The sequence below is a fragment of the Zea mays genome, chromosome 7, assembly GCF_902167145.1.
Source record: "Zea mays cultivar B73 chromosome 7, Zm-B73-REFERENCE-NAM-5.0, whole genome shotgun sequence".
NCBI classification, from domain to species: domain Eukaryota; kingdom Viridiplantae; phylum Streptophyta; class Magnoliopsida; order Poales; family Poaceae; genus Zea; species Zea mays.
The window spans coordinates 179,568,668-179,585,385 of NC_050102.1; the positions used below are offsets into that span (position 1 = coordinate 179,568,668).

The following is a 16,718-nucleotide window of genomic DNA, read 5'->3' on the forward strand; positions in this document are numbered from 1 at the left end:
TCTTATCCAACATTGTTTGAACACCACTTCTCAAGTCTTTAACTATTTGGTCTAGTGGATGATCTATTGCGGTAATGACTAGTTGGACAATTTGTCTTTGAGTACTTGAGCTTGATTGTGCTAACTGAGTTGAACTAGCCAATTGTTGGTCTTGTACTTGATGAATTTGATCTTGATCATGAGAGTCACTGATGTGCATACTTGAGGAAGGGATTACTTGATCTTCTTATTCTATCACTTCTCTTGCTTCAAATCACTGATTTTTATATTCTTCATTGCATTGTTTAGTTGAATACCTCTCACATCATATATATATATATATATTTTTATCTTGAAAGCCACTTGATTCACCAAACTCAACATATGTACTTCTTCAACTATACCATGAGTTTTATTGTAGACTATATAAGCTTTTCTTGATGTCTCTGATAGAAAACCTTCATCACACTTATTCTCAAATTTGCTTAATTCGATGTCTTTTTTTGATAATATAACATTCGCAACCAAAGACCGTAAGATAAACAATATTAGATTTCTAGCCACCAATAGCTCATATGATGTTTTTTCAATAACCAACAATAATAAAGCCTATTGCTTGCATGACATGCCATGCTGATAGTTTCTGCCCAAAAGCACCAGTGCATCACTCATATTGTACTCACTAAGCACGGATCTTGCCATATCAATAAATGTTCTGTTCTTTCTTTCAACAAGTCCATTTGATTGAGGTGTGTATTTGGCTAAAAGCTCATGCTTAATTCCTATTTCACCACATAAATCATTCGTTCTTGAGTTTCTAAATTCACTTTCATTGTCATTTCTTACTTTCTTAATTTTCAATTTAAACTCATTTTTACTTTTTTGATAAATGAATTGAAGATGTTGAAGACTTCACTTTTGTTATTGAGGTAGAAAATCCATGATATCTTGAGAAGTCATCTATAATTACAAAACCATAATTATTTTCACCAATACTTATATATGCGGTTGCTCCAAATAGATCAATGTACAACAATTCTAATGGCTTACTAGTGCTCATCATGCTCTTGTTAGGATGGGTGTTTTCAATTTATTTCTTGACTTGATAAGAACTATATAATTTATCTTTATCAAATTTGATATTCCTCAAACCCTCGATAGATTATTGTTGATAAGCCTATCCAGTTCTTTTATTTTCATACGTGCCAATATTCTATGCTAAAGCCAATCTAAACTTGTCTTGGAGAGTAGATAAATGTGCTTCTCTTGGATCAAAATCTACCAAATATATGTTCTTATATTGAAAACTCTTGAATATGATATTTGATCCATCAACACTTACTACATCTACATCATCAATTCTAAATATGTACTCCATCTATCCCAAAATATAAGGCGTAACCACTTTTTATTCTTGTCTTACAATATAAAGCGTGCTCTCTCTTTGCATACGTACATCGATGCAGTGGTATAGAGACAATTAATTATATTTTTTGGTCTTTAAACCAGAGATGGTTACACTTTATATACTAGAACAGAGGGATTATTTGAATCCCAAATAACAGAATTATGCTACGGACAGTCTTAAAACATACAACATATTTCAAATCATCTATTTCCTATGATCCTGACAAATAAACTGGATACGAAAAAAAAACCCTAAGAGACGCATCTCATTCTCACCCACCAGAAAAATTGATTATCACAACTAAACGAGCTGATTTTGTTATTCCTTTGCACAAATGCCCGATGGGCAACAGTACATATTACCGGCATCGATGTTGTCAATAAGCAAGCTGCTAATCTATGTGCACTTACACAAGAGCGTCCTGTACAGAGTTGTAGTACATTACAGGCAAGAGCACCCATTGGCACTATGTAGGGAGTGAGAGTATCTCAACTGTCAATTATGAGCTTGCAACTTGCATCACTCACTGTTCAGTTCAAAAAGCAAACTCATTGAAGCTGCTTCGCCCCAGTATTGCAGTTCATGTCGTTGGTTGATAGCAGCCAGCACTTCCAAGTTCCAAGAATAAATTGGTTTCAGAAGCAGTACATGTGGTGGTACCATGCCAGTTTTTTGCATCATATATCACCATCAATGGCGGAAGGTTCTGACAGCTTGGTCAATTCTTCTCCGGCAAAGTGGGCAGTTCGTCAAATGTGAAGAGCATGCCACACAGCAACACATGTGACCACACCTGTGTAATTAGAAGTCACTTTAAAGTCCAAACAGAAACATTCAGCGGTGACAACAATGATAGCAAAGGCTATAATTATGAACAAATTCGCATATCTGCAGTTCGACTATTTTCTCTGGCTTCTTGGTGAAGCATTATGCGAAACAATGCTTGTTCAGTTTTTTTAACCCTTTTAGACCCTGTTTGGATGCAACAAATTTTATGGTTTTGAATACCATGGTCTTGCTAAAAACTGTAGTCTTTTTCATGTTTTAAAAACTCCGCTGTCCACTCTATACCTCTTTTTTTTTAAATCATGTGTTGAACACCAAAAGTGGCGGACGGGGCCCGGACGATCCACGTCCCCGCGATCAGATTGACTCGGACGATTATCCTTATCTTGTGCGTGATTATCAATCTAATCACGTGGGATCAGTTGGCTATCGCCTAAGAACGGGTCTAAACCCCCCCTATATTGAGAACCCCCGAACACATTCCAATCGAACCAATTTACTTTCTTTACCATCTTTGCCCTAGGAGCAGATGTAACGTTGCTTTAGTTGTAGCTTTCCACATATCCACCTCCACCCCTATTCGACTCTACGTCATCTATATCTGTCTTGGGTGGCCTGACAACCCCAAGACGACCCTAGGATCTTGCTTCCCCGGTGAAGGCAAGATCTACTTCGTCTACTTCACTCAAGATCTCTTCCTCGAATTGATCTCTTAATTCCTAGGCGACTCTATGTCGTCTGGAGACTCTACGTCGTCTAGAGCACCCTAAGGTCTCTCCCCCAGTGGCGAGTTCTAGGATCCAGCGAGAAGGAAAACGACTCTGCACCATCGCGGATCGTCCGACCTAAAGCGTGGACCGCCCGGAGCAACGCAGGGAAGAAGTCGCTTCTCCGGCCAGGTTGCGGACTGACCGGCCCCGTGCCGCTGACCGGTGGCGCTCCCCGCTGCCGCATGGAGCACCGCCAGGCGACCCGATGACCCGTCACGGTACACCGCCGCCGTCCACCCCGCAGAGCCGAACCCAAGGTATTGCTCATCACGAGAAGACCCTAGGCTTCATTGTTGTTTGACCCCAAATAGGTGGTGGCTATCATAGAGGTGGCTTAGTGTTCTAAAGATCTTCAACTTTATTCGACTGTACATCATATAAAGGTGTCAAGTTACATCATATAAAGGTGTCAAGTACCACCAGGCGGTTCATTCTAGTGTTTGGTGACCAAATCGGTGCCAACACCATGGTTTTGCAGATCAATGGGTTCTAGAATTATAGTTCCTTAGTACTGAACATCCAAAGAAGGCCTTAGCAGTATTCAAGTTCTATCAAGTTATGAGGCAAGCCATTAAGAGAAAAATCAAGAAACTACTAGTGAACAGGAAATATGAAAACCATAATGTTGCCTAGTATATTTGGAATTATGGGAAAAAGGAAATAGAAAAATAGAGAAAATCAAGTTGCTTCATTCTCAACAAAGAGCATTCAAGTTCTGGAAAAGATACAATACTTACGGCACAAAAACAGCATTGTACTCTTGCTCAAGGCATATGACACATATGTCCAACACTAATTGATCTTTTTTACTGTTAGGCTCTGCGTCTGATGTACCTTTGCTCCCTGAAAAAAATAAGACAACATAAATTTTAAAAATGACAATTACTAATAATACAACATATCAATATGTAAGGAAATCACCTTCAGCTTCTCTAGCTTGCCTTTGTGCTGCTGCATTAAGAACCCTATATGAGTAAAATAGTATCAGAATCTTCAGCGCTCACTAAAGCCTTGATATGCAATCACATGCATTAGTGTTAGTCTGGGTAACAGTAACACTAAACGCAAATGGAATCTCTTAGCACTGGTATTAGTCCCAGGCTTAAGAGATGCAGATTCGATAACATAGATCTGGTAATTCAGCATGTGATTTAGCCTCCATCCCCAACACCCGTTTCCCATCCACCGGCTTGCTCCTGCTCGACTATCGTCCTCTTCTTCCCCTTCCAGCTTGGCATTTTCAGCAGAAAGAGAGACCTGGCGGCATGCCCCGGATGAGGTGGAGCTCCTCACTTCTATTACCTGCTTGATTGACCCTAACACTGGAAGCAATGTTTTCAAGTCGGACGACTTGCTGGTCGTTCTGGCTGACCGACTTGGACGATTAATCACGACAGACCACTTGAAAACATTGCACTGGAGACGACGCCACATTTGGGGCCAACAGACTTCGCTGTCATAATCTCTACTGTCGTGGCCACACAAAGGGGATTCACCTCTGATGGTCAGTTGGTGGACGACTAAGTGCCCCTACATTGCAATGGGCATACAAACACGCATGACGCAGGTATGGCCGAGCGCCCTCATTGTGTCCTTGCGCTACCGTGGAAACTACCTCAGCGCCCACAGAGCCATAATTGTCGGCCGACTGACACACGCTCGACACAAATGCCAATCGAGGTCATCGTTAGGCCAAAAAATGGCCCAACCATGGATGTGGAACAAGTCCTCATGCTTCGCCAAACCATTGGTGTTCGTGTAGGCATGAAGCACCCAGTGTTGGAGAAGCAAAGGCCTTGTCAGTATTAAGATATGCAACTTAATATGGTATCAAAGCCAGAGGTCATGAGTTCGAATCCTGGCTAGCGCAATTAAATAAAATAATTGTTGCTCGCTCCTATTCCACGTCTGAGACCGAAGAGAGGCTCAACATGAGGGGGAGTGTTGGAATATAATATTAGTGAATTGTCCACCTCCTCCTATCAGTTTAAGCTTTTGAGTTGAACTGGTTAGTGCATGCAACTTAATAGTCAGGTTCAGTCCAGCAGGTACTACGGTGGCGCCACTCTGCGGTGTCCCGACCCATGTCCAACCTGCTTCAGAATGGCACGAGAATCTAGGCATCTGCCCAGCCCTCCACATCCTCTGGTGTGGTACGGAAATCCTCAGTGGCAGGAGCAAAGCATGTTTAAGGGCAAGCTAGGCCATGCCCCCCCTGCCCAAGTTGTTTCCCTTTACTAAATAGTAATGTCTTTACTGTTCATGCATGATTTACTCAACTGTAGAGACTAGCCCATCCAGATACTCTGATCAAGCTCCGCCACTGCTCGGTTGAGGCTTGACCCTTCTCCATCTAATCTGAGTTTGTGCACGTAGGGATGGACACGAGTCCGCTTGAGTGAGTTTATCTTAACCTCGCCTGATGGCGTCCTTGTGGATGCACTCCTCCTTTCCTCGGTGATGACCTGACGTACTGGCAGTGGCTCACTTGCTTCTCATTCATGGCATTCTCACTCTCCTCCGGGGTGGCGCAAGGACCTCTAGTTCTTCTAGTCTGATGCAGTGCATAGTGCATTGTGGGTTGCAAGATGACAATGTGACAGATCTGCGATTTCCAGTCCAATGTGGTGCACATGGTGTTGTGAGTTGGAGGATGATGACGCGACAAACTCCTAGGATCACATCGCCAGCAGCCTTTGGATTATACTTGGATTGTGGATAGGGGAAGTTACGACATGACTTGCAAGAGGCAAGACACCTAATTTGTCTAGGCTTAAGAACATACAATGTATTCACCCAATGTCCCATCACCCTTTTGTATATTCTTTTCCAATTTCATGTGACATCTACAAAAGTTTTAAGCTATTTACAAGTTGCACATGTGGGGTTTATTAAATAGAAAGGCATAAAATGATTACAAAGTGCTTGCATAATAAATCTTAATAGCGCAAATCACTTATATTCCATCCATGGCCAAAAATGAAAGATAAACCTCTTTAAAAACCTAAACACTGGTTTGAGGAATCAAACCATTCTCGATGATGTGGTGTTTGGTCCATTCCACAAATTTGGTGGAATGACCCCATTCCTCATACTAGAATTAATTATTAGCTTGTGAGGTATGAGGTCATGGTTATCAAAGCAATAAAGCGAGGTGTGTCGACTGACTACCGGCTTATGCGACTTAGGCGTGAGGCGAGGTGATGCCTTACGACAATCCTACAGTAGTATAAAAGCATGGCATACTTTGATATTGACTCTTGATGTTGTCAATTCTAACAAATTAGCATCTAGCCAGTAGCCACAATACTTAAAGCAATAGCAGTGGAGTTGACATATAAAGAGTACGTAGGGAAGGTGCAGCCTCCAAAAAATAAAGAAAAGAGGCGCACACTGCAAAAGGTGAAGAGAAGAGGAGAAAGGCACGTAGAAAAAATATGTCGTTTTTCTTACTTGTGTGTGTGGCGCGATGTTACCTTAACCTTGGACTGTTATGGGGACTGACAAGTCTTGTCTCCCCTATTGTAATTTTCTCCTTAATGAAATGACACACAACTCTCATGCATTTGTTCAAAAAAATGGCTCTTCGGGGGGGGGGGGTGGAGGATCAGATTGGGTGGGATGCTCCAGCTCAATGGCAGAGGCGATGGCAGGTGAGCTCACAGGCAGCTCCTCACTGGTTGGTTTGTTTCTCCCACACACTCGTTTTGCGCTCTGCCTCTCCTAGACACTTGTTTCCCTACGCACCTGCTCTCTCTCGGTTTCCTTCATGCCGTTTCTCCGCCCAGAACAGAGGCTACACCATATGGCACACACCATGAGCGATTTGGAATGAATCTGACACCAAAGACAACTCATCCATAAGGCGGACGCCATACAAATCTAAGGCGAGGCATCTGCTGAGGTGTCAAGCACACAACGCTTTGGCGCTTAAGCGAGGCCTTCATAACACTGAATAAAACGATGGTGCATCAACCCAATCCATTCCAAAAACCAAACAAAAAAGGATGAGTGAGAAGATGGACTAACCCATTACCCATCCCTCAAAACAAACACCCTATTAAAGAATGTTACTACATTTCATTAGAATGTTCTAAAAGGAAGTGATGTAAGGAGTTAGGCACCTTTTTTGCAGTTCATGCCGCCGTCTTCTTTCTAGAAAATGCTGTAGTGCACGCTTTGCAAGAAGGAAGACACCAAATGTTGCAAAACCCATGGAAGCAATTCGGTATAACCTGCCACAAACATGATACTAGCATAAGATGCCCTAACTAAGAAGTAACAACCAAAAATATGTTCTAACAAATTTTCCTACTTGGCCCATTTCCCAAGATTCACAATAAGTTGATCAATGCTCTTTGATGATGCATAAAAGGGTCCTTTGTGCGGTCGCTGAATTCGAATAGTTCCAACATCATCTTTAATGGCCTGTTCATGTGATATAATAATAATATAGAACAAAAGGAAGAGACAAATATAGACATGCCAAGAAAAACTAATGCAACACAGCACATACCAATGGATAATAGAAATAATACCTCACCAACAACTGTCAATGAGGTTCCAGTTGGAAGAACCCTTTCAGTTCGCTTTACTCCCAGCATCTATAGAGATAATTGTTTAGTCACTAATTGTGTTTCTATAAGTATTAGCACTGTTGAAGATGCGATTAGACAAACCTTCAACCCTTGTAAATAATCTAGAGTTCCACGTACAAGTGTCCTCCCTGATTCCTCAAAAACCTCACTGGCAACAGTTAAAATTAAACCAGCTGCAGAACGAGCACCGACCACATAAACACGTCCAGTTCCATCATCCTAGTGATTGTTTAAAGGTTAGAGAAGCATCCCAGTTGTAAACTGCAAATAAAATTATTAAAAATGATATCATTTTTTGCATGAAGGGGTCCATATAGCAAATCTGGAAGCCAAATTCATTTTCATCATGAACTGTAACTTGATAAACATTTAAATAAACATTGACATATCTGATGCTTAGAATTATCATCCATTTGGGACAAGATCATGTACAATATCAACACTACCTAAGCTAGGGGCTAATTTAAGGTTTAAGCCTGGCCAGCAAGAGCTAGCATGGCTGGGGCTTTGGAGCTTGTAAGCTGAGTTTATCCACACAAGTGAAATCGTAGCTTGCCAAGAGAAGACCATAAACTTAGTTGTAAAGCCAAATTTGCATAAATTAGTGATAGTTGGAGCCCAGGCTAAATTGAAAGTCTTATATTTGAAAAAGCAAAGAAAATCACAGTGTAATAGCTACAGCAGTTATTTACCAGATACCATGGAACCTCTTTGCTAACAGAAAGCATCACTGCCGAATCTTGAATCCAGGATCCGGCATCATTGTGCTTCAGGAAGTGTTGCTCTGCCTACAAAAAGAAAGTTCAAGCAGAAATAAAAATAAGATACAAATTGCAGCACACTACCCATCGTAATAACAAAAAAAAAAGAGAATGAAATCAGTAGTTACCGTTTCTTCAACAATTACACCTCTCATGCCGCTTTGTTGGCATATAAGTGGTGTGTCTGAACCAACTCTCCCAGAGATGGCAACTACAAGTGGTAGGACCTTACTTGCAGTGTCCAAGATAGCAGCTGTTCGAGGCAGTGTAGACATGTGAAAAAATAATATCATTGATACACTTAAACAATCAAATGACCGATAAATTCTGCACAAAATATACACCTAAACTAAGTTCTTTTATATACTTATTAAGCAACCAAAACACAAGACTATAATTCTTTGTCTTGGTCATATACTGAGAAAATCTACAAAAGCTTTAATTGCCAAATATGACCCCCGCTGATATTTGATAAACTTATCCTGTTTGCACTTTTACTGAGAGCATAGATTAGTATCCATTAGGAGGTCCTGGAGATCATCACACTAAAACCAACACAACCACATGACAGCACTCTGGTGTTGCTAACCTAAGAATCTGCTACAATTCTACCAGGGAACAAATCCACATGACAGCACTCTGGTGCTGCTAACCTAAGAATCTGCTACAACTCTACCAGGGAACAAAACCATACGACAGCACCCTGGTGCTAACCTAAGAATCAGGAGAACTAATCTAAGCTCAGCTCAATGTAGAATAAAAAAGTACTACTAAAAGCTTTGCCTGCCTTTTTCTTTAACATTACACACTTCGTTTTCACTATCATTTAGTATAATAGATGAAATCAAACAACGAACTTTCGCAAAGGCTGAATACATTATTAACTAACCAAAAAATAGACTAACCAAAAACCCTAGCCCGTCACAAACTGACCTAAATCCTTCATGCTGCCCGCCCTCGCCACCGACCTCAGCACCTCCGCATCACTGGGCACCAAACGACCATAATAAAAACAGCATGAATCTAGCTGAACTCGCACCGAAAAAGAAAGAAAAAAAACATGCGAGAGATCGGTACCTTCCGCTGCTCCTCCCGAGGAGATACAGCGCAGCGGCGCTGAGACAGCACCCCACGCCGCCCCACGGGATCATCATCGCGCTGCGGATCGCAGACGAGAATAGCGGCGTACGAATGGAGGCGGATATTTGCGCGCCAAACTATTATTTTCCTTCCCCTTCCTAGTCTCAGCCTCTCAGGCAGCGTGGGGAGTGGGGGAGAGGAAGAACCGAAGAAAGCGGAGGAGGGGCAAAGAAAGGAACTGGATACCAGGATACCTACCAGAAGCTGAAACGGATTCCGCGTCATCGAGGAGAGTGGATCCACACTGTCAGGTACGCTGACTAGTGGGGTCTGCACTCGCCACCGCTACTCCAGTGACACGAGGCTGTATTGGCCCCACAGGAAATAGGGGAGAGCGAGCTCAGTCGCTGCGACGTGGGGACAAGCCACCATGCCAACTCTACTAGCTCTCTCACTGCGTGTCTGGGTGGGGTCCCGCAACAATTACAGAGAGAAGCAGGGTTGCCTAGGGTTTTAGAGCAAAGGCGGGGTCTCCGCGGCGGCGACGGCGAGCCATGGAGAACACGAAGCTCTCGTCGGCGCTATTCGCCGGGACCCACTTCGACCGCAAGCGCTTCGCCGCCGACTTCGCCCGGTTTCGTAAAGGCCCGGCTCTCCCATCCGCCGCCACCCCCTCCGCACCGTCCCCGGAGAAGAAGCGGAAGCGCAAGAGCGGCAAGGCAAAGGCGAAGAAGAATAAGAAGAGAGCCCAGGATGCGGCGGCCGCCGCCTCGTCGGGTATGGTTCGCTACCGGTTGGTTGGCTTGCTGCTTGGTTAGTGATTGCGTTGGTAATGGTTACTCAATCCTGGCGCATGTGCTGTGCTCTGCAGATTTTGTGGAGGGGTTCAGCGTGTTCAAGGGATTGGCTGATAATAATGCGGAGCTGCGTTCTGAGAAGGTGGATATGAGGAAAGATGATGATTCGGTGGCTGTGAGGAGACGGAAAGAGATTGAGAGGGAATTCGAGGTAATTGAAATTTTGCAACTCATTTGTGTTGTGTACTACATGACGAGTAAAATACAATTCCGGTCATTAAACTTGAGTCAATATATCAATCCGGTCCATTAACTAATGAAGTATGCCAGTTAAGGGTTCAATCACTGTTTATGTTCCTATTAAAGTCCTATCGGGCCAAAACACGGGACGGTGCGCTCCCTCGTGAGTCATGTGCCCCTTTGAGCTCCTCTGCCACTGCCACCTCAAACCCGGCGACTTCTCCGATGCTGTGGCTGCCACCCACCGGCCCCATGCCCTGCTGAGCGATGCGGCCTTGCGGCGCGCGGTCCATGTTGGTGCCCAGCAGCTTCCAGATGGCCCATTCCCTGCCATGGGCTGCCATCACCTCACCTGCGATGCCGCAGTGGCTCCTGCACGCCGGCACAGGAGCACCAGTGCGGCCGCCGAGCCCTCCCGCGACCACTATGTGCCGTGCCACACCTCGGTATTAGCTGTGCCACGTCGCCGCCCAGCCTGACGATTGGCTCTGCGTTGCCGCACTTCGCCAGCACAGCCGTGGCGACCTCCACCTCGCTGATCGCAGATAGCGCCGCCTCTGCGGCACCATTCTCAACGATCCTTGTGGCGTTCTCTCGCTCGGCTGACAGGCACAGGGGCGCATCAGCGCATCCTCAGTTTTGGAGGGGCCGTGCGCGCGAGCTGCACAACACATGGGTTGCGGCCGAGCCGGTGGCGGTACGCGTGGACGGCTGCCAAGCTGAGGGCGGTGGCCACGGCGTTCTCCTTGGCGTGCCACGTGGCGCTCGAGCCCATGACATGGCAGAGCGCGTCTGCGGCGCTCTCCGTGTGCATGATGCGCTTCTTGTTGGCCTCCAGGATGGAGAGGTTGAGCAGCGTAGTGACGACGTTGAGCTGGAGAGCTGAGTCCTCAGACAGGAGCAGCGGCACGAGGAGCCCGATGCATTTGAATTTTGTTTTGGAAAATTAGATGGCATAAAAGCTTGATGGTCACCATTTAACATTTTCATATATAGAGGACTTGTCTGCGCCAGAAGCAGGCCGACGAAGTCACCAGAGTTGAGTCCCAGGCTGCTAGCGAGCTGCAGCCACCTGAACGCCAAGCTGCGTGTGCTGTCGTCGGTGGATTTGACAACTAGGGACTGGATCATGCCACAACCAGAGCTAGGCTGATGCCGTTCAGGCTTCGTTAATCGTGATATTGCCTGTACAGTGTACACGTGGATTCTAGACATCACTTTCCTGTACACGTACGTGGGTTCTAAACATCATCCATTGCTGAAGCTAATGCAGGTAGCACAACATGGTCTGTTGGAAGCTGCCCACCTCACCCGTGGGTGAGGGTCCTGGAAAGAATTCAGCACCATCCCAACAACCTGCTCCGTTTTCTTAATCATCACCTTAGCAGAGCCCTCTGCAATCTGAGCTATGGTAACTTGTGCCGCATGGCGTCTCTTCCAATATTCAGAGGAGAAAAACGATGGGAACAACTCAGCTGGCATAGACAATCATATTACCACCAACAGCAATTGACAGCCGGTCCAGACACTCATTTGCGAAAACATAGCTTCTCGTCTCCCCAGCGTCTTCCTCCTCTGCACTGTGGCATGCCATGCTGGTTCATCCTGGACATCGAGCAGCATACTCATGACTCATGAGCACCGTAAAACGTACCGAGGCAGCTTCCGCATCATCTCAAGCACTGCACTGCCAGAGACGTCGTAGGCCAGCGGCGTGCCAGGAGCTCGTCCACCAGCAGGCTCTGGATGGCATCCACCAGGCCGTTGAGTGCTGGCCTCCACAGCTGGGAACGTGCCGTGGTGCAGCGGCGTGCGCTGGAGCCGCGGGTCGAACTGCCCAACCATGGACAGCAGTCGTGCCTCAAGCCGTGAGGAGTGTGCGCTCCGTGTCGGTGTCCGCCCCACTACGACCGCGAAGCGCGGCGGCTGCACCTCTATCTAGAATGGTGGAGTCGAGGACATGTCGGTGAAGAGGAAACGAGGAGAGGAGGAGACACCTACCTAAGTGGTTCAATCGGGTCTGTTTCAATCCGTTAGGACGTAACAGAAACCAGAATAGTGATTGAGCCCTTAAGTAACATACTTTATTATTTTATGGACCGGATTGACACAGGGAGACAAGTTTGAGGACCAGGACTGCAATTTACTCACTATATGACATTCTTATCCCATTTATGTAAGCAATTGCTCAGTTTTTGTTGACCTGGATAATCACTCATGGAGATCTGATTGTTAAAAGTCTTAGTGTCCTGAAATTTGGGGAATGGCACCCTTCATTACCCTGCTTGAATTGACTGTTTTGTCTGGATAGCAGATAACTGGGGTTTGATTTTGGTTTTCCCTTTGCAGAGAGCTGCAGTTCTTCGTAAGAGGTTTGATATCCACATTGCCGGGCAAAATGCTCCAGCACCACTTGAGAGCTTTGAAGAATTGATTTCAAGGTTAGGATTTTCTACCATAATAGGTCAGCTTCAGATTATGGTTATAATGGAACCATTTCAGGTGGTTAAGCTGACTTCATTTTTGCAATAGGTATGGTTGTGATTCTTATTTGGTTGGAAACTTGTCAAAACTTGGTTTTCAAGAACCTACACCAATTCAAAGGCAGGCCATGCCCATTCTTCTTTCGGTGAGTGAGTTTGAACTCTGTTTGGATTTAATACTGTTGCCTGAGAAACTCTCGTAATCTTTTAAGCCCTTAAGGTGTTTTATCATTCCTTACTTTCAGGGTAGGGAATGCTTTGCGTGTGCACCTACTGGTTCTGGCAAGACATTGGCTTTCTTGTTTCCACTTCTTATGAAAATTAAGGTATGTCTTTATAGTATTGCACTATAGTGTCCAGAGTGGTCAATATGACTCGATGGGTTTTGTTCTGATAGCCAGGATCAAAAGGTGGTGTTAAAGCCGTGATTCTTTGCCCAACAAGGGAATTGGCTGCACAAACTGTGAGAGAATGCAAGAAGTTGGTTAAGGGGAGGAAGTACTATATTAAATTGATGACCAAAGAGCTGTCCAAATCAGGGAATTTCAAAGATATGCACTGTGATATCCTTGTTTCCACCCCTCTTCGTTTGGACCATGCTGTGAAGAAAAGAGACCTTGATTTAAGTAGGTATGTGAGCATAACTTAGAATATTTTCTTGTTTTATTTTCAACTGCTATTGTTTTCACATAAGCGATGTATTGATAACCACTTCTGGCAGGTTATTTTCGTTTATGTTTAATTGTTTGAATCATGGCTGAAACATGGTGTACCATTTTCTAACATTAAAAAAAACAGATTATTGCACACGTGCAGTTTGTAGCATTTCATAAAAAATGATAACTTGTAGGAGACTACAATTCTTCGTTTGTCAAATAGAGTTCTGTTTGTCAGAAATAGTACAAAGTCTTTGATTTCTTTATTTTTATTTAATTAATTTGGGAATCATAATTTCGGAAGATCAGTTAAGCTGCCCTTGATCTGTTTTCCAACTCACCTGTGTTTTCTTGTTATTTTAGGACTAACTAGTGAATTGTTTCTTTCCACATTGTAAAGCATAACCAAAATAACAGAACCTCCTTTGCAGTGTGGAATACCTTGTCTTGGATGAATCTGATAAACTTTTTGAGCTTGGATTTGTTGAAGTGGTTGATTCAGTTGTAGAAGCCTGTTCCAATCCTTCAATAATTCGGTCTCTGTTCAGTGCCACTTTGCCCGATTCAATTGAGACTCTTGCACGCACTATAATGCATGATGCCATTCGAGTCATTGTCGGCAGAAAGTGAGTTTCTTCCTCTAAATATGGACCTAAATCTTGTCTATTTTCTTTGTTATTTCATCACTTTCTGTTCAACTTATCAGGAATTCGGCCTCTTCACTGATTAAGCAAAAGTTGATTTTTGCTGGAACTGAGAGGGGAAAGTTGCTAACTCTTCGCCAAAACTTTCAAGAGGTATGTATTAATCCTTCTCGGGTTTTGTATGTGTTCCAAATATCCAATGCACTTTCAGGGTTCCAAATGATGGGTAAACAAAGGAATGCAAATGTATCTGCATGGAATTTCACATGTGAATTGCAGTTATTTGAAGTATAAAATACTGTTGCTGCACGAATTGCATTGCTAGCGCTGAGCTAGCCCTCTACAGTTCCATGTACTACTATTTATGCACTAATAGTGGCACAGTGCACACATAAGGATAACAAAGTCAGACATGGACATAGGGCACGTTTGGTTCGTGGCTAACTATGCCACACTTTGACTAAGGTTAGCCGTCCGAATTGAAGAACTAACCTTAGGCAGAAATGTTAGGTAAAGTGTGGCAAGTTAGGCAACAAACCAAACATGCCAATAGTCTGCTGCTGCAACTATGTTTTTGAACATAAGAGCATGTTTGGAACGTGGGAATATTTTCCTGTTCCTGCTTTTTTTCACATGGAAATGAACTGATTCCTGTGAAACTGTGCTATTCTTGTGGCATTCCTGCATTCCAAGCAGACCCTAATATTTGAAAAACACTGTTATATATGAAGGGCACTAGGGCAGACAGAGCTGAAGGCTCCCATATGAGGGCTTGTTCGTTTTGCTATTAAACCATGTGGATTGGGTGGGATCGAGTCGGTTTAAATCCATAGCAAGTCAAAATACATCTCAATCCCACCGAATCCACTTCAATCCACATGGAATTGAAATAACCGAACAAGGCCTGAGTGAGGTCTAGGGAAGTGATAAACCGAGGCAAGTCTCCCCCGCAAATGCGGAGAGGCTGCTTCGTACCCACGATCTGGTGACTCAGTGAGACAGCTCTCACCACTGTCTCAGGCCTGCCATTCACTGTTATACATGAAGGTTTTTTTTAATGACGATATGTTAACTTATTGCTCATCAAAAATTTTTCTCTGAACTGCAGTCTCTCAATCCTCCAGTATTGATTTTTGTCCAAAGCAAAGAGAGGGCCAAAGAGCTTTACAAAGAACTGGCATTTGATGACATTAGAGTTGATGTAATTCATGCAGATCTCAGTGAGCAGCAGGTATAGCTTTGCATATTATTGTCACTGCTATATTTCAGAGACATCTTTCATGTTTTGTTAGAGTTGCGCTACTTGTGTATGAGGTTTACATGTTGTCAACATATGTTTCCTTTACTGCAGCGTCAAGATGCTGTTGACAATTTGAGAGCTGGAAAGACCTGGGTACTGATAGCAACGGAAGTCATTGCCCGGGGAATGGACTTCAAAGGTGTCGCCTCTGTGATAAACTACGATTTTCCGGAGTCGGCTGCTGCCTATATTCACAGGATAGGTAAGAAAGACATTTGGATTTGACTGTCGTGGCACTTGTGCCTGCACACTCACAATGTTGATGCCTGAGCTCTGATGTACATTTGATTGGCTCAATGTTGATTCATGATTATGAATGAAATTATATAGAAATATAATGGAATTTTTAGATTAGTTTCTTTTAAAACGTGGCTTATCATCGTGCCTGTTATGTTCCTTTCTTTGAATACTTATCAGATATAAACGTGCCCATCTTTTTCTTGCGCTAATTAAGTGATCCTTTAGTAACTTTCCAGTGACATAGTATTGGGTGCCAGTCCATGACCTCAGTTTGCATATGTGCAGCTGGTGTGGGCACCTTGTGATACTGGAATGACTTACAAATGTTTCTGTATTTCCTCTGTACAGGGCGATCCGGAAGAGCCGGTAGGTCCGGGGAGGCTATCACGTTCTTCACAGAGGAGGACAAGCCATTCTTGAGGAATATCGCCAACGTGTTGGTATCTTCAGGCTGTGAAGTGCCTTCCTGGATAATGGCACTGCCAAAGCTCAAGCGAAAGAAGCACAGAGTGGATAGGGACCCAATCTCCTACCTACCTGACGAAGTTTGAGAGCGGCTTGGTAAGATGCTCTATTTATTTATTTTTGTGGGGAGGGGGGGATATATAACACAGGCTGTCCAGAGTGGTACTTTAACCATGCACTTCCGAGAGGTGGCACGTTGGCTTCAGTTTTCCCTGTTTGAGCAGTGCACCGATCAGTTTGTTTAGCCACAACCCAAGACGAGGGATCAGTATATCTTTGTTAATTGGAGTACGTTACAGTTTGTGTGGACGATTGGTGGTGAATCCACAGAGTAGAGCAGCTCGTTTCTGTTTGGCCTAGCGTAGTCAGATTGCAATTAGGGTCCGTTTGGTTGGGCTGTGGCTGTGAAAAAAGTTGTTGTGGGCTGTGAGCTGTGGAAAAAGCTGCTGTAGGCTGTGAGCTGTTAAAAAGCTAAAACCGTTTGGTGGAAAGCACTAATAGTCGTTAAAAG

The 16,718-nt window shown here is 44.1% G+C and overlaps 2 protein-coding genes across 3 annotated transcripts; one reads left to right on the top strand and one right to left on the bottom strand.

Moving 5' to 3' along the window:
• Positions 1–1,655: 1,655 nt before the first annotated feature.
• On the bottom strand, positions 1,656–9,796 carry LOC100193166 (uncharacterized). Of its 2 annotated transcripts, none has more exons than XM_020540305.2 (11): positions 9,380–9,796; positions 9,236–9,288; positions 8,431–8,555; positions 8,234–8,329; positions 7,623–7,760; positions 7,482–7,547; positions 7,259–7,371; positions 7,068–7,178; positions 3,865–3,908; positions 3,681–3,786; positions 1,656–2,180 (listed from the first exon to the last, which is right to left on the bottom strand). In XM_020540305.2, the coding sequence occupies exons 1-11, from the start codon at positions 9,454–9,456 to the stop codon at positions 2,078–2,080; spliced, it is 1,032 nt and encodes a 343-aa protein (XP_020395894.1). In that variant the 5' UTR covers positions 9,457–9,796; the 3' UTR covers positions 1,656–2,077. The 2 variants fall into 2 exon arrangements, with proteins under 2 accessions (XP_020395894.1, NP_001131793.1); NM_001138321.1 differs by having other exon boundaries at positions 1,681–2,180; positions 7,259–7,335; positions 9,380–9,633.
• Positions 9,344–16,560, top strand: LOC103647899 (DEAD-box ATP-dependent RNA helicase 57). The gene is made up of 11 exons (XM_008672393.4): positions 9,344–10,159; positions 10,254–10,390; positions 12,769–12,860; positions 12,952–13,048; positions 13,148–13,228; positions 13,300–13,532; positions 13,990–14,184; positions 14,265–14,355; positions 15,311–15,433; positions 15,554–15,704; positions 16,091–16,560. Exons 1-11 carry the CDS (start codon positions 9,937–9,939, stop codon positions 16,291–16,293), a joined length of 1,626 nt encoding a protein of 541 aa, XP_008670615.2. The 5' UTR covers positions 9,344–9,936; the 3' UTR covers positions 16,294–16,560.
• Positions 16,561–16,718: the final 158 nt, after the last annotated feature.